Genomic DNA, 22,938 nt, shown 5'->3' on the forward strand with positions numbered 1-22,938 from the left:
GGGGAGACACGGAGGGGGCACAGGAGGGATGTGGACCTCAAGGAGCTGGGGCTCCTGCACCCCGTTTTCACGCCCTGTGCACACACCCCTGACCAGGCAGCTGGTGGCTGTCACCCTAACCACCCAGAAGTGCTGGGCCTGGGGGGAGGTGTAGCTTGTCCTGGATCCAGCCTCTGGGGTGATTCTGGGAAGAGACTGTGTAAGGATAGAGGGACCCTGTGGCTGAATGGGGGCTGCCAGCTGGGGGACATTCAGCTCCTGGGGGGCAAATAGCAGGTAGGGAGACCTGGAGGTCAGGAGGTGGGGGGCGGAGTCGTCCCAGGAGCCCCGGCAGGGACCGAGAGTGTGGCACAGACCCCCCCAGCCTGGCCTCTGAGTGCCCCCCCTCGGCCCCAGCTGCCCGACAGGCGGGGAAGGGTTAAGGAGGGCGGGGCTCCCGAGGGAGGGGCGGTCCCCGGGCTCCCGGCGGTGGATGTTGACTGGCATGGGCACAGGCAGGGCCAGCCTGCCGCCTGGGCCCCCTCGGGCAGCGCCAGTAGCGGCGGGGGTGGTACCCACAGGCCATGGAAGAGCCGGGGGACCCTGGCGGGTTCAGCCAGGACCAAGGTAAGGGGGGCATGAGAGAGTTGCAGGGTTGGCTCCCGAGGGCAGGTCCCCAGAGCCCAGGCAGTGGACGCTCAGACCCAGGGGCCGGGGCTCCAGAAGGCTCGAGGAAGGGGGCTCTGGCCGCCCCTGCAGGGAGCCTAGGGCAGCCGCTGAGTTGTGCACTGGGGACCGGCTGACCCCACACAGGCAGTGCCTGACCCCGTCCCCCAGGAGTCTCTGGGAGGACCCAGTCCCCCCTGTGCTGGCATCTCCCTGTGAGGGGTAGAGACAATCCTGATGGGCAGCAGGAGGAGGCACCCCTTGGCTCAGCCAACGGGGTCCCCTGACCTCCAGCCTGCACCCCAGTGGACACCAGCCTCAGTTGGGGGGACAGACATGGGGCGTCCTGGCCTATGGACCCTGGGGGCTCACCTGGTCCAATCTCCCCCCCCCCATGCAGGGCCGGTGTCGGGGTGGCGGCCCAGCTCCCGTCAGCACCACGGACAGGGCAGCGGCCGCCTTGCCCGCAGGGGACAGACATTAGGTGTTCCCGGGGCTCCTAGGGCTCCAGGCGCCTGGGAGGGAGGTTTATTTCCCAGACCTGTCACGCTGTCCGACTTGGGGGCCGGAGCACTGCGCTGGGCAGACAGCACAGACCAGCAGCGGGGGCAGGACCCTCTGAGGCTGCCCAGCGTTGCCAGGCCCCGAGGAGCCTGGGCACAGGGAGCGGCCGGTGCGTGGGGTCGGGGCTGGTCCGGGGTAGGGAGAGGCGGCGAGGGCAGGGCGCCGGCGGCACAGCTGCAGCGGGAGAGACTTGGGTCAGACAGCAGCAGAACTTCCTGATTAAGGGCTGGGGTCCAAGGCGGGTGCGAGCTCGCCTTCCGGCGACTTTGTGGGTCCTGGTTGTCCTGGACCTGATTTCAGCTGCCCTCTGATTGGCGTGGCACAGGGGAGGGGCTGGGGAGGCCTGGAAAGCGTGTGTAGGGCGCAGGGACGTCATTGCCGGGCACACTGAGGATGCGTCCCTGGCGGTGCCTCTGATGAGCTGCGTGGCCTCCAGCAAGGCGCCGACCCTCTCTGAGCCTGTCGTGGAAGAGAGGGCAGCATGGGGCTGGGTGACCGTGAGCCTTCCAAGCAAGTGCGCCCGGCCCTGTGCGGCTGCCCTGCCCTGGCTGAGCTGCCCTCTGCGAGTGGGGCCGGCGTGGCCTCTGCGAGTGGGGACAGCGTGGCCTCTGCGAGTGGGGCCGGCGTGGCCTCTGCGAGTGGGGCCGGCGTGGCCTCTGCGAGTGGGGACAGCGTGGCCTCTGCGAGTGGGGCCGGCGTGGCCTCTGCGAGTGGGGACAGCGTGGCGCCTCTGCGAGTGGGGCCGGCGTGGCCTCTGCAAGTGGGGACAGCGTGGCCTCTGCGAGTGGGGCCGGCGTGGCCTCTGCAAGTGGGGACAGCGTGGCCTCTGCGAGTGGGGACAGCGTGGCCTCTGCGAGTGGGGACAGCGTGGCCTCTGCGAGTGGGGCCGGCGTGGCCTCTGCGAGTGGGGCCGGCGTGGCCTCTGCGAGTGGGGACAGTGTGGCCAGTGTGGACGGGCCAGTGCTGCAGACACTCGGCTCGGCTGTGTGCTGGGAAGGGGGTGCGGGCGCCCCGCTCCCGCTCCGGGGAGGGGACGGTCTTACATGTGCTGCTGAGGACGGAGCAGATGGCTGGAGTCCTGTCCAGCCTCCATCTGCACAGCTAATGAGCGGATGACGGTGGTCTCGCTGCTCCTGGCACAGTTCTCCCTCGAAGCCTGCAGATGGAAGCTCTCCCGGGGCAGGGTGTGTGTCCGGGGGACGTGGGGCCCCCTCCGTGCTGTGGTGCCGGTGGCTCCAGCTCACGTGGCTGCCGGGGAGGGGCTCGAGGAGGGGCTGAGTAATCGGAAGTGTTTGTTTCTTCCTGGGACCACGTTTCCAGCCTGGTGAACATGGGCATCCGCTGGCTGGACCGGCTTCTGGCGTGGGCTTCCGTGGGCGTGGGCTTCCGTGGGCGTGTGGGCTTCCGTGGGCGTGGGCTTCCGTGGCCATGGGCTTCTGTGGGCATGGGCCTTCTCTGAGGCAACGGACACCCCTCCCCCAGAACCGGGACAGGGACAGGGACCGGAGGGAGGTTTTCTCTGGCCCTGGGAAGCTGGGGGAGAGGAAGTCGCTGACCTGGGCAACCCCCCCACAGGGCCTCCACCAGCCAGGGCAGTGTGTCCGCCATGGAGACCCCAAGACATGGCTGCATGTTGTGCTGGGTGGTCAGATGGTCCGCAGAAGGTGAAGGAAGCTGCTTGGACAGTCTACCTGCTCGAGCAGCCCCAGGGGCCTGAGGACCCTCGAGCTATATGTCCCTAGTGTGGGGGACCCAGGAGGGGTGCCCAAGGAAGGCTCTGTCCATAGGCATGTCCCCCGACTCAGGGACAGTGAGCCATCTATACTGCAGGTCTCCAGGCTGCTCAGATCAGGGACCTGCAGACACCACATTGAACAGGGGCTGGCCTCGCCCACTTGCCCAGCCCGTCAGCTGCCCTGCTGTTCGCTTAGGAAACTCTCCCTGGTGTTCAGGCCCCAAGGTGGGGAGGTGGGACAGGTGGCTCCTCCTGAGGTCCCTTCTGGTCAGTGGTGGGCGTGTGGGGAGATGGCCCAGAGAAGCAGGTGAGACCCGTGGAGGGCCCACCTTGGGGCAGGAGGTAGGATCTGGCAGCTGGCCCAGCCCCGGGCAGGGGAGCAGAATGGGGTCCTGCCCGAGGAACAGGAACTCGGAGGCCTGGCACTGTCCTCTCCATGCCGAGGCCCAGGGCTCTCGAGGAAGCTGCCTCCAGCTGCCCCCTGCCCTGGGGGAGGAGCTGAGGCCGGGACAGCCTGGGTCCAGCCTTCTTCTGTTTCCCGTCTCCTCCGAGGCTCTGCCCGCTCTGCCCTCTAGCCTGGCCAGCTACTGCCCGGTGTGAGTGTGGTGGGGGCAGGGCTGGCTCCACCAGAGCCTTGAGGACCCTCCCTGGGAGCTGTGGCCCCTTCCCTCACCCTGCAGGAGTTTCCTCTCCTCCCAGCAGGCAGGCCGGGCTCCATCTGGTGACTTTTCAGGAAAGCGCCCCCGCCCCGGGGCTGCTGGGAGCTTCTCTTCCTTTCCAGCTGCTCCCTGGGGGCTCCCTGGGGCCCGTTCCCTCAGAGGCCGGCACCTCCCTCCAGGGAGCTCTGGCTGAGGTGGGTGCGTTGGGCCCTCCCACATGCCCTCCTAACTGCAGCCCCCGGAACACACAAATCAGGGCACCTGCGAGGGCAGGAGGCTGTGGACGGCTATTAATAGAGTCCTCTCCGCAGGACTGTCGCATGTGATTAATGCCACCGAGGTAGCTGAGGTGGGACTGCCTCGGTGGCAAAGGGGCAGGGGGACCTTCGCTGAGGCCGGGCCGGCCCCGGCTGGGTGCAAGGTGGCCCCGGGCTCTGCTAGATAGGCGGAGGGAGGCTGGGTGCTGGACACCTCGGGTCCCCCATGGCATCCGGCAGGCTTGGTGACAAATGAGGGCCTGCTGCATTGGAAGGGGATTCTCCAGGGGTGGGCCCCCAGCCCTGAAGGCTTCAGCCTCAGAGAACACCCCTTCCACATGTGCCCACGGCCACAGGAGCCTGGGACTGCTGTGGATGCTGCGCCCACAATGAATACTCCCCTCCTGGCTGGGTGACAGGACCGGAGGGTCCCTCTGGCCCTCCCTGTGGTAGATTATGGCACTAGGAACCCCGCCCAGACCACAGGTGCCCAGGGGCCTCTGTGGGGAGGTGCACAGCACAGGCCCAGCCCTGGGGCTGGTCGTTTGGCACGGCGGACAGAGCGTGGCTGGGTGTTCGAGCCTGTCCCTACCCTCGGGCACACACGGCAACCCTGGCTCCCTGGGTCTGGTGCTCAGGACGGGAAAGGGCAGGTGTCCAGGGGGCAGCCCAGGGGCCAGAGCAAGGTAGGGCTGTCTCCTCTGGCCTCCTGATGCTGAGGTCGGCGAGGTGGGGCCTGGCTCCTGCCCACGAAACTCTCATCTCTCCTGCTAGGAGCCGCCTGCCCCTCGGAGAGGGCTCTGCAGGAGGGAAGGGGCACGTCCCGGCCTGCTCGCAGAGTGGCCAGCGTGGCCCTCCCTCCCCAGCCCCACCTCCATATCCGGGGCCAGCCGAGGCTTTGCTGACCCTGCCAAGTGGCCCCAGGCTCCACTGCCCTGGAGTGAACCTCTCAGGCCAGCTTGGCTCCTGTGTCCCTGGGCGCCGGGTCCTGAGGGTGGGGGGCTCAGGGAACCGACTCACACTTTCTGATAAAATAAAAATAGTTGGGGAGGAGGCTCCCAGATACTGGTGGGGGCGGGGGCAGCTGTTTCTCAGACGTTTAAATAATCTCGGGCCTCTGTGTGTGGGCCCGTCCCTCCCTCCCGTGAGGTGCTGGCCGGGGGCCACTGATCCCTGCGCGGCGTCCCCTCACTGCCTCTTCTCCAGCCAAGCGCAGCCTGAGTGCCTACTGTGTGCTGAGCTGGGCCCACAGCAGAGTGAGAGGAGGGCCTCAGGGCTGCCAGGGAGGCACAGGGCGCTGAGGGCCCTGGGGGGGGGGGGGGCAAAGAGACCGGCCACACGTGTCCCGCTGCTGCTGACCATTCCAGGTGAAGTGGACACGGGAAGGGCCCGCTTAAAGGTCCTTCAAAAGAAAGAAGCTTGGAGGAGGGAGGCGCTGGAGATGGATGGGCGGCTGCTGGAGGGGCGGCGGGAGTCAGGGAGGTGGGGTGTGCGCCCCCAGGCCACGCGGAGCGCCCTTGCTCGGGGGAGGCACCAGTGACCGGGGCTTGCACTTGCCTGCACCCCGCGGAGGGAGCGTCTGTCTGTCTGCGTGAGGAGCCCCTGCTCCCCGGAGCCTGGGGTGTGGTTGTGGGTTTTGCTGGAGGATGAAACTGATTCTCCAGCTTCCCCGGGGCAGAGGCAGGCGAGAGGCTGGTGCCGCTGGCCTCTTGTCCACTGTGTTTGGACAAGGCCAGCTCCACCATGGCAACAAAGCTAAACCCACGCTCCGGCTTCCGACCTCAAGGGCTCTTCCTCCCTGGGCAGCTGCCGCCCTGTCCCGAGCCGCGGCGTCCTCTGCAGGGCGCGGGGAAGGATCGAGGGGCTGGGGTGCCTTCTGACAGGTTGGGGAACTGAGGCCAGGCCGCCGGGGTCAGCCACGGGGCAGGGGCCGAGCTGAGGAGGGTGTCGGAGTGGGGTCCAGGGCCCTCCCTGTGCCCTCTTTCCACCTCCCTCGGTGGGTGGCCCTGCCCGACCATCCGTCAGTGCTGGGCACACCTGTGAGCCAGGCTGCTCCAGGACAGAGGCGGTGGCCGAGCCCTGAGAGCTGGACAGCCCTGACAGTTCCCATCATGGCCCTGCCAGGTGCTGGCTCCCTGTCACCTCCCAGAGCTGGCTGGGTGGCCTGTGGCCCTGGACACCCGGCTCTGCACCTGCCGGGCACCCAGCGGCTGTAGTGCTGGGTCTGCCTGTCTTAGGGACTGTCAGGGCTGGGTGGGGTTGCCTGGGTCCTCCGCGCTGGCAGAGCCCGGCCTCGGGCCGGATTAGCTGGACCTTTGTCTGCCTGGTCAGTGGAGGATTAGGGTCTGGGGCGGCCGAGGAGACCTCAGGGAGTGTGGGGCGCAGGGGCCTGCTTGCCTGCCGCTCTCCACATGCCCCAGAGCTGCCCAGCATGCGGGTGGCTCCTTCTAGGCTTGGCTGCCCCAGGACTGCCCTTGTCTGGGTCTTAGCTGGTGTGGCCTTGGCTGGGCCTTGTGTGAGGTTAGCGGGCAGATGGGCAGGTCTTCCCTGGGCCAGCCCTTCTCTCCAGGCCAGGCCAGGCATGAGGAGGGCAGCGGGCTCAGGTCAGCCCAGCCTCCAGGGGCAGAATGCAGGGATGGAGGTGCCCTGGGCAATGGGCGCCCCCCACTGGGAAAGGGGAAATGGGGGCCTGGTCCTTGGGGATGGCAGGCGCACAGCCAGGGGCCCGGAGCTGGGCCAGGGAGTGCCAGACCCAGGGACCCGCATGATCCAGCCGGTGCTGGGAGTCTCAGCCGAAAGGGGCCCTGTGTGCCCCAGGTCATCCCTGGGCCCCCACTTGGCCCCAACCTTCAGCCCACAGGGGGCTGGGCACTGGGGGGCAAGGTGCTCCCACCCAACCTCCAGGTCCCCCAGAGCTCCCCGTGGGCAGCACAGTGGGGGTGACAGTGGGAAGCTCAGGCTGGGATGGAGAGTGGACAACAGCCTTGGGCGTCCAGCGTGGAGGAGACTGTGGGGAGACTGCCCTGAGCAGGGCCTGGGGGTGCGCCCCAGAGGGTGGTGCCGTGAGGACCCCCACCTCAGGCCCTATGGCTGTGTTCTTTGGGTTTCCGGGGGGCCCCTGCGTGTCCTGCTTGTCACGGTCTGGGGCCTCGAATGGCACTGCTTCCTGTTCAGTCCCCTCCTGGTTCCCAGCTAGGCGTCCCCTTGGCCTAAATCCTCTGGCCAGCTGGGCTGGAGCCCGGCTTGGATTAGTGCAGGGGATCGGCAGAGGGCGGGCGGGGCGGGCCGGGCGGGCGGCTCCCCAACCCACAGACCCTGTTTCTCAGCTCCTTTGGGGACCTGTCTGTAGCCCTGCCGGGTGGGCTGGCCTGGGGGCCACCCGGGAGAGCAGGGGACAGGCCAATGTCAGGGGGGCCTGGAAGCAGCCCTGCGGGGGCCTCGGGGGGCTCTGAGGGGGGGAGGAAGACACAGGGCAGAGAAGGGGCCTTGTGCAGCCCCTGTGCCGCCCACACCGCCTGACCTGCTGCTGAGGGCGCTGGGTGTTGGTCCTCTCTGCCTCCGAGAGCCCACCCTCGGCCATCACCTGGGGATGTCCATCCCCTGGCCATCTCCCTCCAGCAGGGCCAAGGGAACGGTGGCCTGCCTGGCAGAGGCCCTCCTCTGGCTCGGAGGGAGTGTGGCTGTGTCCCCGTGGTGGCAGCTTGGCCCAGTAGGTAAGGGGGCATGGACTGCCGGCTCCTTCCTGGCCAGAGCCTCGCCCAAACCAGGGCCAGTGGGGCCAGGAGGGGGTGACAGGCTTGGGCTTGCCCACCCCAACCCCCCAAACCTTAACCTCTTGCCCCCTAGGGTCTCCCTCTGGGGGGGTGGCTCCTGCAGTGTCCCCTTCTGCTGACCCTGCTTGGGGCTGGAGGCTGAGCCACAGGTGGACAGCGGGAAGGTGGAGCTGAGGGCAGGGCCCTGGTGGGCATACTGGCTGGGCACGAGGGGAAGCTCCGACACTTTGACTAAGGGGGTTCTCTGGCACTGTGGGGGCAGCAACGCCTTCAGCCCAGCGTGCGGGTGCCGAACACAGTGGCCCTTAGAGAGCCCCTCACCGCCAACCCTGGGGAGCCCGCGTCCTGGCGCAGCCATCCTTTGGGACCCAGGAGGTGCAAGCTGTAGACAGCAGGCTGGGCGCACAGAGGAGAGGGTGTGGGGAAGAGGCAGGTGGGCCCCGTGCGCGAAGGGGTTTGATTTGGGCTCCGATCTGCATGGGGCAGTGCCACCCGGCGACGCGCAGGATGTGGCTTTCTGAACATGCCAGGCAGGGTGCAGGCAGCTAGGAGCCAGGCTGGGCATCATGGAGGGGGCACCGCCCTATGCCTGGCACTGAGGCTCCTGAGAGGGGCTCAGCCGCCCTGTCCCTGCCCGTGTGTCTCCTCCTGTGTAGTAGCCTTTGGGGCAAGTCATGGTGGTTGCTGGGGCTGGTCCAGGTGGTGGACGGTGGGATGGGCAGGTGGCCAGTCCTGCCTGAGGCCTCAGCTGGCCCTCAGGCCCTGGGACCATCGGGGAGGGCAGCAGGGCGGCTGGGAGAATCGCTGTTTCTCCTCGAGGGCTCTGGCCCTTGAACAAGGTCCCAGATGGGATGCTTGACCCGGGCCAGCACCTGGGGCCCCAGGTGCCCTGGGGGTCTGAGCTCAGCCCCCAGTGGGCAGGGGGTAGGCGATGGGTGGTCTCTGCATCCACCTTGGCACATGGGGGATGGGGACGAGTTGAGGGGGTGTTGGGGATGCTGCGGTGCTCACGGTGCCCCGTCTGTCTGTCTGTCCCCTCCCGTCGTCTCCCTGTTCATGTCGGCCGGCGTGTCCAGTGGAGCGGTGCATGAGCGCCATGCAGGCAGGGACGCAGATGGTGAAGCTTCGAGGCGGCTCCAAGGGCCTGGTGCGCTTCTACTTCCTGGACGAGCACCGCTCCTGCATCCGCTGGCGGCCCTCGCGCAAGAACGAGAAAGCCAAGAGTGAGTGGGGCGCCCGGGGTGGGCCCCCTCCCAGAGCAGCCTGGGGAGGGGGCAGCAAGACCTTGGGCCCCGGATGTCTCAGGCGGCTCCCGGCCCCGCCTGCGGGCTCAGTCGGCCTTGGCCATCCGAGGCTTTGCCAGCGGGAGCATCAGGTGTGCCAGGGCCGGCCTCCACCTTGGGGCCCTGCCTCCGCTGTGGCGCCCCAGGGAGGGCGTCCTGGAGGAGGGGCCGGGACTGCTCTGTGGACCCAGGGAGGTGGGTCACAGGCCGCCCAGGCGGCAGGAGCTCCTGCACCCAGGCCGGAGTGCTGGCTGCTCCGGGCACTGGGCCTCCTGGGCGCCCTGCGGACAGGAAGCTGGCCCTCAAGTGTGGGGTGGCCTCTGAGTGCGGGACAGCCTCCGGGAGCACCCGGGCTGGAGTGGGGGACCCCGCCCTGGGGAGGGCCGTGACGGGCGCCCCCGCCCCGCAGTCTCCATCGACTCCATCCAGGAGGTGAGCGAGGGCCGGCAGTCAGAGATCTTCCAGCGCTACCCGGACAGCAGCTTCGATCCCAACTGCTGCTTCAGCATCTACCACGGCAGCCACCGCCAGTCGCTGGACCTGGTCTCGCCCAGCGGCGAGGAGGCGCGGACCTGGGTCACGGGCCTGCGCTACCTCCTGGCCGGCATCAGCGACGAAGACAGCTTGGCCCGGCGCCAGCGCACCCGGGACCAATATCCTTGGGCACAAGGGCGGGGCCCCGGGACCTGCCGTCCACCCCGAGTGGGGGCCTCCTCCCGCCCGGGCCGCGCCCTGGGGAACGGCACGGGGAAGGGGCGCGGGGACCCGGGCTGGAGGCGGGAGCGCTGGCCCCGCGAGACCCGTGTTGGCCCCTAACTCGGCCCCAAAGTGGCTGAAGCAGACGTTCGACGAGGCCGACAAGAACGGGGATGGCAGCCTGAGCATCGGCGAGGTCCTGCAGCTGCTGCACAAGCTGAACGTGAACCTGCCCCGGCAGCGGGTGAAGCAGATGTTTAAGGTGAGGCAGGGGGTCCCCCGGGGCTCGAGGCCGGCAGAGCTCGCGGCCTGATCGAGGGCTCCACCAGGGCTGTGGGGGGTGTCTGGGAGCAGGACAGCCCTGCCCGAGCTGCGGGGGGACCTGGGTGTCGCCATCTGGGCTGCAGCGAATGGCAGGGGGCCGCAGCTCGGCCAGCCGCAGAGCTGGGCTCTCCCCAGGCTGGTGGACTGGGCACTTGGGCCAGGTATTGGTGAGTGAGGAAAAGGAGGCTGAACCCCCTTTCTAGCCCCTCCCTATAACTCAGGTGCCCTAATAGGGCGCACTCTTCCTGGTGGGGCCCCAGGTGCCCACATGCCCCTTACGGGTAGCAGGCCTGGTCACCTACTCGGCGCAGCCTCCCGGTCCCCAGCCGCCCTGCTGTTAGAAGTTATGAAACTCCATCGGCTGAGCAGAGCCTTTGTTGTCTGTAATTAAGGCCTCGCTGCTTTGCTGCAGCCAGGAAAGAGGCTTTTGAGGGCTTGAACCAGGCCCCACATCCACACACATGCACACGCAGGCACATGCACACACATAAGCTCACACACATACCGGCACATGCATGCGCACACACAGGAGCACACACATAGAGGCACAGCCGCCTGCGTGTACACGCGCGTGTGCGCACACACAGGCACACGCAGACACACGTGCACACAATAGGCGGCACACACCGGCACACACACTTGCGCAGCCTGGCAGCTCTGCCGGGTGTAGCCCCTGGCACTCCTGCTGGGGCTCATGATAGGCGGGTGGTCGCGCTTGGCTGGGGCCAGGGGAGCTGGCGGCTCAGGGTCTGTGTGTGAATGGGGGGCCGTGAGCAGGACGCTCTCAGGCTGCTGGCTGAGGACTGGGGGGGCTTGTAGGGCCCCTCTGAAGGCCCCCGAGGGGCAGACCCTGCCTGGGCGGTGGGAGCTGGTGGATGGCTCAGGCCTGCAGATCAGCCCCAGCCTGTGCCCTGCCTCCAGGGGCAGCTCTGCGGGCCACAGGCCCTTCCAGATGGTGAGGCTGTGTCAGGAGCAGCAGCAGGCTGGCTTAGGACATGGAGACCAGGAGATGGGAGGAAAGGAAGCCCCCTTAGGGGATGGGGTGTGAGTGAGCACAGGCTCTGGGGCCTGGAGGCCTCGCACAAAGTCCTGGCTTGGAAATGCCCCTTGTCAGGGGCTCTCGGGAGCTCATCCCTGCCTTCCCCTCCTGGAAGGACGCTGGGCCTCTCACGCAGCCTCTGGCACATGAGGGGCTCCCCTTGGCTCACCCTAGGCCTGGCTGTATCCAGGCTTCAACCTGACCACCCCCAGGAAGGCCTGGAGAGTGGGGAGACCCTGCAGCTGGGTCCAGCAGGCAGGTGGACTCCAGGCTGACTGGAGAGAAGTGAGTCGGGGGCTGTTGGCCCGGAGCCCCAGACCCAGACCCTGGGCAGCTCAGACCAAGCGGCCATTGTCCACGGTGGCCGGGCTGCAGTGGAGACAGCCCTGGCTCCTGAGCGGCCGGCCCTCCCTGCCTGTGGCCTGGCTGGCCTCTGCCGGCCCTCGGAGCCCAGGGAGGGAGGCTGAGCTCCGGCTGGCGGAGCTGCCCTGACCCGCAGCATCGACTTGGCTGTGGAGAAACCTGTGTCGTGTCCGCCCCTGAAATCGCCTGATCAGAGGGGAGATCCCTGCACTGGGCAGAGAGTGGGTGAGCGTAATGTCACTAAGTCGGAGATGACAGCGGGACGTAGGCGAGGTCCGGCATGGCCCTGGGGCCTACTGGCCTAACGGGCACCCTGGCCTGGCTCCCCGGCGGCTCCCAGCACGGCTCTGCCGCTGGTCCGTTTCTGGGAAGCAAAGCAGCAGCCCAACCATGCGGGGAGGTGTTTCTGGGGCTGGGGGGTCAGCTCTGTCCTTTCAGGTCTCATAGAGCATTTTTTTTAACTCTCACCTGAGGATATTTTTTTCATTGATTTTTAGAGAGAGTGGGAGGGGGGAGGAGAGAGAGAGAAGCATCCATGTGAGAGACACATCGATTGGTTGCCTCCCCCATGTGCCCCAACCGGGGCCCGGGATCAAACCTGCAACCCAGGTACATGCCCTTGACCGGAAATGGAACCCGAGCCCCCTTGGGGCGCAGGCCGACGCTCTCACCACTGAGCCACACCAGACAGGGCACCGTGGGACATTTTTATTCACTGCTGGGGACAGCGGCTGGGGGCGAGCAGGCAGCTGGCCTGTCATGGACTCCCGGCCATGCTGCCCAGGCAGAGCCCGGGGGAGGCACGGCCACCCTGTGGGCCGAGCAGAATGGGCACCTGTGCCCAGCTCCAGCCACACCCCCGGGAAGGTTGCCTGACCAGCTTTGTCCCAAAGAGGCCCTTTGACTTGCACCCTGCGCCCTGGACTGGTCTGTCCTGCCAGCTCTTGGATGCAGGGCTGCCCTCAAACCCGGCACTGGACACACCAGGGCCTTTGGCATCTGCAGGACCCCGGCACGCGTGGCTCTGGGCGGGTCCTCACACCAAGCTGGCCCCGTCCCAGCCTTGGCCTGAGCACCTGGCATGGGCACTCGGGTCCTGGAGCGAGATGCTGGGGCCCCGCCAGGTGCCTGCCTCAGTGCCAGGCCACAGTGCCGGGGAGGGGGCCAGCCGCCGGGAGCCGAGGTCAGGACCTGGCCTTCCCAGGAGCCCTGCTCCTGTCGGGGATGGGATGTGGGGTGGCTATGGCCACCTGGCTCATTGGGGATGCTCCTGATTCAGAGGGGACCTTGAGGACCTGGCACCCACCCCAGGCCACCCCAGACTGTGTGGCCACATGTTAAATAGACACCAGCCAGACGGCCTGCAGGGCTGGGTTGTGCCGCTGTCCATGGTGCTGACCCAGTGTCTTCCCTGCCTGGGGTCACCTCCAAGGCAGGTATGTTCCCACCCGGTCCCCCGTGTACCCTTGTCCTCTGGTCTGTCCCTGGGCTTGAGCCCTGTGGGACAGGGTAGCACCTTGTCCTCGGTGTCCCCAGGGCCTGACACCCACCTCAGAGATGCTCCCTGGGCCAGTGGTTTCGTGAAGGGCCCACGGTCTCCTTGGGGTCCTGGTGGCTTTGCCCTGGGGGTTCCTGTGGGTGCTGCGTGAGCCACTCTGTCTGCACAAGGATGACAGTGGCCGAGACCAGGGTCCTCTCATCTCTGCTGTGGAGACTGGAGCCAGGCCCCCCATGCACATCACAGGCCCTGGGGCTCTGCTGCTTGAGGGGCAGCTATTGTCACAACAGGCGCACGGCCCAGGGTGGGCATTGGCTCCGGGAGGCTGCTGGCTCCTGGTGCAGGGGCCTGGCTCTCAGGGTGGGTCACGGTGCTGGGTTCAGCTGCAGGTTCACCTCCAAAGGCTTGGGCTAGGGGAGGTGGGGTCGGGTCTGTGTTAGAGGCTCACCCAGTGGTCTCGGTGGGAGTCCGAAGGGGAGTCTGCTGAGGGTCCCACACATGCACAGCGACATGCAAGGAGGAGGGTGTGTGTGGGGGTGACTGAGAAGTGGGGGTGGGCCAGGAGGACCCCTGTGAATGCGGCTTAGGCTGGGCCGCAGGGACCCACGGGCCCGGTGTTGCAGGAGGCGGACACAGATGCCCAGCAGGGCACCCTGGGCTTTGAGGAGTTCTGTGCCTTCTACAAGATGATGTCGACCCGCCGGGACCTCTACCTGCTCATGCTGACCTACAGTGACCACAAGGACCACCTGGCCGCCGCCGACCTCCAGCGCTTCCTGGAGGTGGAGCAGAAGGTGGGGCGCCCGGCAGGGGTGGGGCTCCTGGCCACAGGCACTGAGCTTCAAGGGGGAGCCCACACGTGACCACGGCACCATCCTCAGTGGGGAGCACTTCCAGGGGCCAGGGTTCCCGGCCTAGCCTTCCCCCCTGTTCCCGCCACATGGGTCTGGCTGGCTCATGCCCCCTGTGTGGGCAGCAGGAGGGGCCAGGTGCAGGGGAGGCTCCCTGTGCCCCCAGGGTCCCCCCAGTGGGCCCCACTCCCTGCCAAGCCCACTCTGGTCCACAGCTCTCAGGGCCCCTAATGCAGCAATAGGGGGTGGCCGGCCGGTGAGGCCAAAGACCCCTCCCCTGCTTGGAGGATACTTAGTTATGTGACCCACCTGTAGTCTGCTGACCACAGTCCCAAGTCACGTGACACTGGAGGTGGCCGGTGAGCCCCCAGGCGGGGGTGGGGGTGGGGGGGGACACTGCAGGGGCCAGAGCCACGCCCTGCTGCGGGAGGCAGTGGCCATGGAGGCGGATGCTGGGCTAGTGACAGGCTGGCCTGGGCTCTTGTCCCCTCTCTGGCCTAGATGTTGGGTGTGACACTAGAAAGCTGCCAGGACATCATCGAGCAGTTTGAGCCCTGCCCAGAAAACAGGAGTAAGGGGGTGCTGGGCATTGATGGTGAGTGAGCAGCACCCAGTCCCGCTGTCCTGGGTGGCTGCAGGGGGGGTGGGGGGCACTGGGGGGCAGCTTGTGGCTGGGCTGGGCGGCGTGAGCAAGTCACTCACTCTGTGTCCTGCATGGCACCGGTGGGTGGTCCTGAGAGGGGCCCGACAAGCAGGGCTGAGCCCTCCCCACACCCCGTCCCCTGCCCCCTGCCCCCCTTAGGCTTCACTAACTACACGCGGAGCCCCGCGGGAGACATCTTCAACCCCGAGCACCACAGTGTGCACCAGGACATGACCCGGCCGCTGAGCCACTACTTCATTACCTCGTCCCACAACACCTACCTCGTGGGCGACCAGCTCATGTCCCAGTCGCGGGTGGACATGTACGCCTGGGTGCTGCAGGCCGGCTGCCGCTGTGTGGAGGGTGAGCGCCGGGGCCACAGGTGGGGTGGCCTATGTGGGGTGGCCCCCCGTCACCTTCCAGGGTCTCGGGGCTGAGCACCTGCCCTCTGCCCGGGCAGGGGCTAGGGAAGGCCTCTCTTGGGTGGGGGTCCGCCGAGCAAGAGGACCCCCTTCTGTTGGAGTTCACGGGCTGTGGGCCTCTGCACTGTGGCCCCCGGAGCTGACCCAGGTCTGCCCGCCGCAGTGGACTGCTGGGACGGGCCCGACGGGGAGCCCATTGTGCACCACGGCTACACTCTGACCTCCAAGATCCTCTTCAAGGACGTCATTGAAACTATCAACAAGTATGCCTTCATCAAAAACGAGTGAGTGGCCCTGGCCAGCGTCGCTCAGTGGTTAGAGCGTCGGCCTGCAGACCGAAGGGTCGCGGGTTCGATTCCCAGTCAAGGGCACGTAACTCAGTTGCAGGTTTGATCCCTGGCCCGGTTGGGGCTCGTGCGGGAGGCAACCAACGGATGTGTGTGTCTCCCAACCTCCCTCCCTCCCTCCCTCCCTCCCTCCCTCCCTCCCTCCCTCCCTCCCTCCCTCCCTCCCTTCCTCCCCTCTCTCTAAAAATCAATGGAAAGAATGTCCTCAGGTGGGGGTAACAACAACAAAAAGAAATGAGTGAATGGCCGAGACTGGGGGCTGGCCCTGGAGTGGGCCCGGAGAGGCTCCTCCTGCCCTGCCCTGCCCTGCCCCTGCCCTGCCCCTGCCCCTGCCCTGCCCCTGCCCCTGCCCACGCCCTGGCTGAGGGGTCGACTAAGGGTCTCTGGCTGAGGATGGGGCCCGGGAGGGGCGGGGTGGGCGCAGGAGCCGGTGGCGTGCCAGCTGGGGCGGTGCAGGTGCCAGTGTCCACACCCGCTGGGTGGCAGCCCCGGTGCCGCCCACAGCAGCAGTGGCTTCCGTGCTAATTAACCTCAAGAAGCTACTTTGTGTCCAGACTCAATCTGCTGTCAGTCAGCTGTGGCTACAGACACTGTTGACAAAATCCAATTTAGTTTCTGGAAATAGAAGACGCCTCCCTGCACCGTTACGGTTACCTCGAGTCGGCGGCAGGAGGCTGGCCGGCCGGGAGGGAGCGGACTGATGCGGGAGGGAAGGAAAACAACCAAGATTCAGGGGACAGGAGTGGGGCGGCCCCTCGGGAGGAGCCTGCCCTGTCCGAGGCTGCAGGGAGCGGGTGGGAGCAAGTGATCTCCGCAGGGTGGCCTGGCCCCTGGGATGGCAGGCGGGGGCGCGTCTCGGGGGCGAATGCGGGGACACACAGGTGTCCTGTAGCTGCCCAGGAGCAGGTGCCTGCCGGGGTCTCAGGACAGAGCTGACACCTCACGGGCCGGCGCAGTGTTTGCAGACACATCCGCCCCGCAATCCCCCCGGGGGGCTCCGGGCTTCAGGCCTCACTCCTTGCCTGAGAAATGGGGCGATGAGCACCTTCACCCCAAGACCCTCTTGACGTATCAGCATCACAGGACTTGCCCATCTCCTGCCCTGGCTCTGTTCCAGGTCTGAGTGACCTACATCTTCTGAAAGGATCATGTTGCTTTTTGGTAAAAGTCCAAGTAGAATCTACACAGGGTTTAAAAAAAAAAAAAATCAAGCAACTGAAGAGCCCATAATGAACAGCCGGTGCTGCACCCCCCGGGGGCAGTGTTCTCCCAGGCGGTGCTTCCTGATGGGGCCAACGCTGGGTCCCCAGGGCCTTCCACAGGACAGCGTCTCCAGCATCTGGGTCCATGGGGTTACCTTTCTCACAGTCTGTCCATCGCTGCGCGTTGCACCCCCGTTTTGTCCGCATCGTTTATAAGCCGTGATGTGACGTGTGACTCCCTTGAACATTTCCCTTTGTTTTCCAGGAGTTCTCAGTCGCCTTTGTTTTTCTCATGGGGTGGGGGTGGGGGAGTGAACACCTTCTCTACCCTGAGGTCTTCCAGGTTCGCTCACACCTGCTCAGGTGCTTTTCCAAGCTGTTGATAGTCCCCTCCTGGGGTGGCCGGCAGCCCCATGTATCCTGGGCTCCTGGTGGAGCCCTTTTTATTCAGTGGTACAGGTCACCTGGGTCCCACGCAGGTGGGGCCCAGCCCTCCCCTGGCCTCACCTGCTCCTCCCACGGTGGGGCCACAGGTACCCAGTGATCCTGTCCATCGAGAACCACTGCAGTGTGGTCCAGCAGAAGAAGATGGCCCAGTATCTGACGGACATCCTCGGGGACAAGCTGGACCTGTCGTCTGTGAGCAGCGAAGACGCCACCATGCTGCCCTCTCCGCAGATGCTCAGGGGCAAGATCCTGGTGAAGGTGAGCCCTTGCCTGCCCGCCTGGGGCCGGCATCCTGCTGGGGCTCTAACTGGGGGCAGGGCTGGGGCAGGGCGAGGGCAGGGCAGGGGCTCTGTCCCATCTGAGGCAGATCTGAGGAGTCAGGGCCGCTCGGCCCCTAACCTGGCCTCAGTCACTCGGTGGTGGCCACGCCATCTGGGGACCTCGGGTGCACACCCAGGAGTCTCCCTCCCACGCTGAGACCCAGGAGCAAGCCTGAGAAGGCCCTCCCTCTGCGTTGAACTGGCCCCCCAGCACTTCCTGCAGGACCCCTCTCATGGTCCCCTCCTCCCCCAGGGCAAGAAGCTCCCCGCCAGCATCAGCGAGGAGGCCGAGGAGGGCGAGGTGTCCGACGAGGACAGTGCAGACGAGATGGACGATGACTGCAAGCTCCTCAACGGGGATGTGAGTGGGGCCAGGGGGTCGGAAGGGAGGGAGGCGGCCAGAAAAGACGGACTCGGGCAGATGCCCGGGGTAGAGTGCTGGGCACCAGGCTGCTGGGCACATACTCAGCCTGAAGCCATTGGAGGCCCCTCCACAGAGGACCCAAACCTTGGGCTCCTAGATAGTGTGCTAACCCTCTGGCTGCACACGTGCTGGGGGCCTGATTCTGTTCCCATTTCTGAGCCAACTCTCAGGGCACTGTTTGCTCAATTTGCCCGGTCCTCTGGCTGTCCTCCCTGGGTCCCACACCACTGCCACCCACACCTGAGTTTGCCTGGGCTCTGACCCTGACACCTCCTTCCTAGCCTCTCTCCAGCCAACCCCAGCTCCCCTCTGGGTACCCAGTGGTCCTGCCCGGCCATCCCCAAGCCCAGCCCCAGCCCCAACTCCAAGCCCGGCACCAACCCCAATGCTGAGAACTCGAGCAGGAAGAGCGGGCCTGGCCCTGCTGGGCGTCCAGGCGGTCACCTCCACAGGGTGCTGTCCCCTCTTCATGGCAGCACTGGGGCTGGGGCCGCACCGAGGGGGGAGCTGAGGAGTCGGGAAGCTTGTGCGGTGAGGCTCGGAGCCGCTGTAATTAGCAGCTTCCCTCCTCTGGGCCTTGCTCTAGGCAGGGCAGGCAGGGAAAGGCATTATCTCTCCCCGAGGGGCCATCAGGTGGGAAGTAACTGTGCAGGAGCTTCCCGGCCTCGCAGGGTAATCGTTTTAGAAACACCGCAGGCAGTGGAATTCTTCCTGCTTCCGGCGTGACTCAGTTCTGTGAGGTCCACCTGGCACCCACTCCACCCGGGGCCCAGAGCACCCAGATGCCCAGGGCCAGGCCCTGCCCTGGAGGGGTCCAGGTCCATCAAGGCCACCCTGGGGGCTGCCTTGGACAAGGTGGGCATCTGGGGGCTACACTGACCAGCCCCCTGTCAAGGGCCAGCCAGGCAGCCAGTCCCATGTCTTGGGACTGCTGGTGGGACCGCCGATCCAGAGCTGCTGATCGAGCGGGTGCTGTGCTCCCTGACCTCCTCTCCCGAGGCCCAGGGAGCCGGGCGTCCTGGGAGCTGTGGCGGGGTCCCGTGGGCAACATTGTGCAGCTGAAGGTGGCGGTGTTAGAATCAGGTGGACCCGGGCTCAAGCTGCAGCCCTGGAGCAGGTCCCACGCCCACTGTTCACCTGGAGCAGGCAGGGTGGGTGTGAGGACCCGCCCGTGAGGCAGGGGTGCGTGTGTGGCTGGCACCCGTGGGAGAGGCAGAGATGGGGCCCTGGCTCCATCTGGGGAGGGGCTTCATCATCGCTGCTGCCCGTGGGGCTGGGCACTGATGCCAGGCTGGCCGCCCGCTGTTCCAGGCCTCCGTGAATCGGAAGAGGGTGGAAAACATCGCCAAGAAGAAACTGGATTCCCTGATCAAAGAGTCCAAGATTCGGGACCGTGAGGACCTGAACGACTTCACTGTGTCCACGCTGCCCCCGTCAGGGAGACCTGGGCACAAGGCTGAGGGGAAAAAGGTGAGAGCCTGCGGGTGAGGTCAGCCTGTGGCCGGGCAAAGGGCCTGGAGCATGCGGTCTGTGTACACCCACATGTGCAGACATCCACATGTGTCCGCGCACACCTGCACACCTGCACACACACTGTGCACATAAACCCATGCACACGTGCACACCTGCACGCACACACCTGGGTAGACATGCGCACCTGCATGTATACCTGCATACACACCTGTGTACACACCCACACACTTGCACACCACCTGCACTTATACCTGCACACACAGCTGCACCGGACCCACAGCCTTCACTGTGTCACAGGTTTGCCCCACTTGTGTGGCTGCTCTGGTGGCTGCTCTGGTGTGGCTGGCAGGCATGGTCTGTCCCCTTGAGGCCTGGGCCTGCCTCTGCCCACTGAAGGTCCTGCGGATGGCAGTTTGTGCATTGGCTGGGACTGGAGGCAACCCTCCCGCTGAAGGGTCTCCTGAGTGACAGGGAGGGGCAGGCAGGACTCAGGGCCAAGCCAATCCTGGGGAGCTGCCCAGAGCCCCCCAGCCTCGTGAGAAAGTGCAGCTGAGCTCTGGGAAGTGTCCTGGTGGATGAAACAGCTGCTGTCTCGGCAGGCGTGAGGGGGGGTGGGCAGCAAGGCTGAGCAGTCGGGGTCCCTCTGGGAGGGGCCTGCGAACCCCGAAGGACAGGCCTGTCATCCAAGTGGCCCCTAACCATCGAGTTCCTCAGGGGCTGTGGTGGGCAGGTCAGTGGCCTCGGGGCAGGGGCGTTTGGTTGGCTCTATAGACCCTTTTCCCCAGATGAGCAGATGGAAGTGGGGTGGAAAACAGTCTCCTCGTTTCTGGAGAGTCCTGCCCACCGTCACAGACCCCACCGCTGTACAAGCCCAGGGGGTGGGGGTGGAAGGTAGCTCCTCCCTGGCAGAGGTGAGGAGGGCTGGGCGCCCTACAGAGTATTCAGATGGGGATGTGTGTCCTGCCCACGGGGTGCGGGGTACAGCTGGCGCCACCACAGACTCGAGGATCGCTCCGTGCAGGTGGCTCCCACAGGTCCCTTGCTGACAGGTGGCTCTTTATTTCAGGCTCAAGATGTCTAGGTGGAGAAAACAGTGCCTGAGGCTCCAGTGGGCCGGTGGGCGGGCAGGCGGGCGGGCGGGCAATGTGCCCAGCCAAGCAAAGCCATGTGAAGTCCCTGCTTTCCCTCAGCCAGGCAGCCCCTGAGGGCACACCTGGGGATGCACCTGGGGGCATCTGGAGGTTCACGTGTGGGCAGCCTCACCCTGGGGCCTTGCGTCTGAGCAGCTTCCCCGAGGGGGTTAGGCACTCAGAGAAGGCTCGGAGGAGGAGAGGGGAAGCTCAGGCTGAGCTGCAGGGTGCGAGGACTTGGGGGGCAGTGGGAAATTCCAGCCCTGCCAGCAGCGCCTGCTCCCTCCTGCTGGGATGACCCAGTAGAGCCACAGAGCAATGTGAGGTGGGGTGGCATCTAGGCCAGTGGGTTCATGGACATGCCTCGAGGTGCCTGTCTGTCCTGTCTGCTGGAGGGCCTGAGGCCGTGGACCCCATTTCATGGGTCCCAGCGGGGGCCCCTGTGGGAAAGGGCAGGTGTGTGGGGTGCAACAGGCATATCTATCTGGAGAGGAAGCAGCAGAAGGGCAAGGAAGGGGACCGCCCCACCCTGTGTGCTGGCACAGCTCCTGCGGGTACTGGTGCCCCCAAGGCCAGGCCTGGACCTCTGCAGGATACCCAGCCCCCAGCTCCCAGAAGGTCCAGGGCTGGGCCTTCTTGGCCAGGAGGGGTCTGGCCCGAGGTTGTGCTCCATCCTAGGTGCAGACTCTCCTCCGCCTGCCGTCTAAACCGCCTCCCTCCCACCCCGAGTTCTCTGTGAGCACCGGCTGTGTCCAAGGCAGGAGGGACCCATGTGGGTCCTCTACTGCCCACAGCCCCCCTGAGGGGGTTGGGGCTTGGGGCTTGGGTCGGTGCTGTCTCCTTTGCCAGGTTTGGGGTGCATGGGGATTTCGGGGTGACAGCAGATTCTGGCTGCAGCCACTTCTCCAGGACGCTGGGCCAGCTGAGCCTCTCCTTGGCTGGTCCCAGACTCCTGTGCACTTGTGTGCGGGTTTCGAGCAATGAGTTTTGGCAGCATCTGGAGGAGCCTGGGGGGCTGGTGGTGGTGCAACAGGCTCGGGGACCCTGGCACAGGCTCCCAGCAGCTCCAGGCCCGTGAAGGAGCTTTGGGGTGGATGGTGGGGTTGTGCCTTGGGCAGGGGGCGTGGAGGGAAGGGACCCTGGACAGGCATGTTCCGTCAACAGTGAGGCTCAGTCCTGTGCAGCCAGGGTTCACCTGGGCCCCGAGGGCGAACAGGGAGCAGCCTGGGGAGGGAGGCAGGCCTGTTATCTGTCTAATTAGGGAACACCTTGGCCGCTGAGGGGAGCACGCAGCAGGGGAGAGCTGTGGGGCTCCCCTAAAGGGTTGCATAAGCAGGCCGGGCGCAGGATTGTCCCGGACACACACATGGGGTTGATGACATTGTCACCGTCTGTGGAAAAAACTCAGGACTGGGAATGTAACGAGTTTGAAACAGCCCCTCAGGAGCGGCCATTGCGGGTGTTTTTGGAGGGCCCCCTGCCCTTCTCTGCGACGGTGCCTCCTGTGGGGCCTGGGGCAGCAGCCAGCCCACCGGGCTACCCCTCCCTCCAGCCCCTCCCAGTTTCCCCTCCTCCAGAAAGGCCTCCTGGGCTACCTGGAGCACCTGCCCGCCCCCACCCTGCCTGGTCTGACGCTGGGCTCACCCTGTCCCTGTCTGTCCCTCCCCCCAGGTCGAGGGGGACATGGAGTCTGGGGAGGACCCTGGAGCCAGCAGACGGAACAGCCGGCTCCTTGTGAGCAGCTTCTCCAAGCGCAAGGTCCGGGGACTCCCGGGCTGGGGTCCTCCCTACACCCATGGGCCCCAGCTGTCTCTGTGCCAGCTGGGGGGGCATCTCCTCCAGCCCCCAGGGCCCCAGGCCCACCTCCCCCTTTGAGTTCCTGGCAGCATCGCCCGGCTGCAGGTGCTGGGGTCCGGAGTCCTGGTCGGGGCTGGACAGAGCAGGGGCCTTGATGGCCATCCCTTGATCCGCACTGGTCAATGCCCTAAGCTCAGGTCACCCGGGTGCCCGGCTGAGGAGGGCACTGCAGAGGATAGAGCTGGCTCAGCCGGGCACTGTGGGTGCTGGGACCCCAGGACTGCCTCTTGCACCCTCCCGGCTGGGCTTCAGGCTCTGAGGTCCTGACTCTGCCCTCCTTCCACACAGAAAAAGAGCAGCAAGCTAAGGAAGGTGGCCAGCGTGGAGGAGGCGGAAGAGGACCTGGACTCCCAGGGCGGCCAGAGTCGAGGGTCAGGGCCGGTCCCACCCTAGACCCTGGAAAAGACAGCGGCCATTGTCCTGGCCACAGCCAAAGTCAGATGCCCAAGCCATGGAGGGCTCGGGCAGGGCAGTGGGACAGAAAGTGGGGACCCAGGGTGTGTCCCCTGGGGAGGCGGGGCCGGGTGGCCAAGGCAGGCTCCTGGGCTTGTCCCTGGAGCGCCATCCCAGTCTGAGAGGTGTTCTCCGGGAGGCTTAGTGCCTGCCCCTCCCTCTGTGTCGCCTCTCGGGGCATCCCCTACGTGTCCACTGCGCATCCTGGCACCTGGAACACAGGGCCGAATGGACACTTGATGGATAGTCTCCGGAAACCAATGAATTTGGCCGAACTTGGAGCCTGCCTCTTGGACCAGGGTGCGCAGGCTGGCCTAAGTCGGGAGGGGCATTGGCCTCAGGGCCCTGACCCCGCCCCGCCTCCCCGCAGGGCTACCCGGCAGAAGAAGACCATGCAGCTGTCCCGGGCCCTGTCCGACCTGGTGAAGTACACGAAGTCCGTGGGCACCCATGACGTGGACACGGAGGGTGAGGGGTGCCCCGGGCTCCCAGGGCAGAGGGCAGGGCCGGGCCGGGCCAGGACCCCGAGCGCC

General features: G+C 66.2%; 1 protein-coding gene across 1 annotated transcript in view; it reads left to right on the forward strand.

The window, feature by feature from the left end:
• Positions 1-484: 484 nt before the first annotated feature.
• PLCH2 (phospholipase C eta 2) overlaps positions 485-22,938 on the forward strand; it is a gene marked incomplete at both ends in the record, with an annotated part of 30,034 nt that continues 7,580 nt past the window's right edge. Inside the window, 14 exon segments of the mRNA XM_081143548.1 lie at positions 485-606; positions 8,710-8,856; positions 9,326-9,668; positions 9,671-9,874; positions 13,460-13,630; positions 14,189-14,282; positions 14,490-14,693; positions 14,916-15,036; positions 16,835-17,006; positions 17,322-17,429; positions 18,804-18,962; positions 21,767-21,850; positions 22,241-22,323; positions 22,776-22,873. Coding sequence (XP_080999674.1) covers positions 485-606; positions 8,710-8,856; positions 9,326-9,668; positions 9,671-9,874; positions 13,460-13,630; positions 14,189-14,282; positions 14,490-14,693; positions 14,916-15,036; positions 16,835-17,006; positions 17,322-17,429; positions 18,804-18,962; positions 21,767-21,850; positions 22,241-22,323; positions 22,776-22,873 — 2,110 coding nt within the window.

This window comes from Miniopterus schreibersii, assembly GCF_964146895.1.
Source record: "Miniopterus schreibersii genome assembly, chromosome: 8".
NCBI classification, from domain to species: Eukaryota; Metazoa; Chordata; class Mammalia; order Chiroptera; family Miniopteridae; genus Miniopterus; species Miniopterus schreibersii.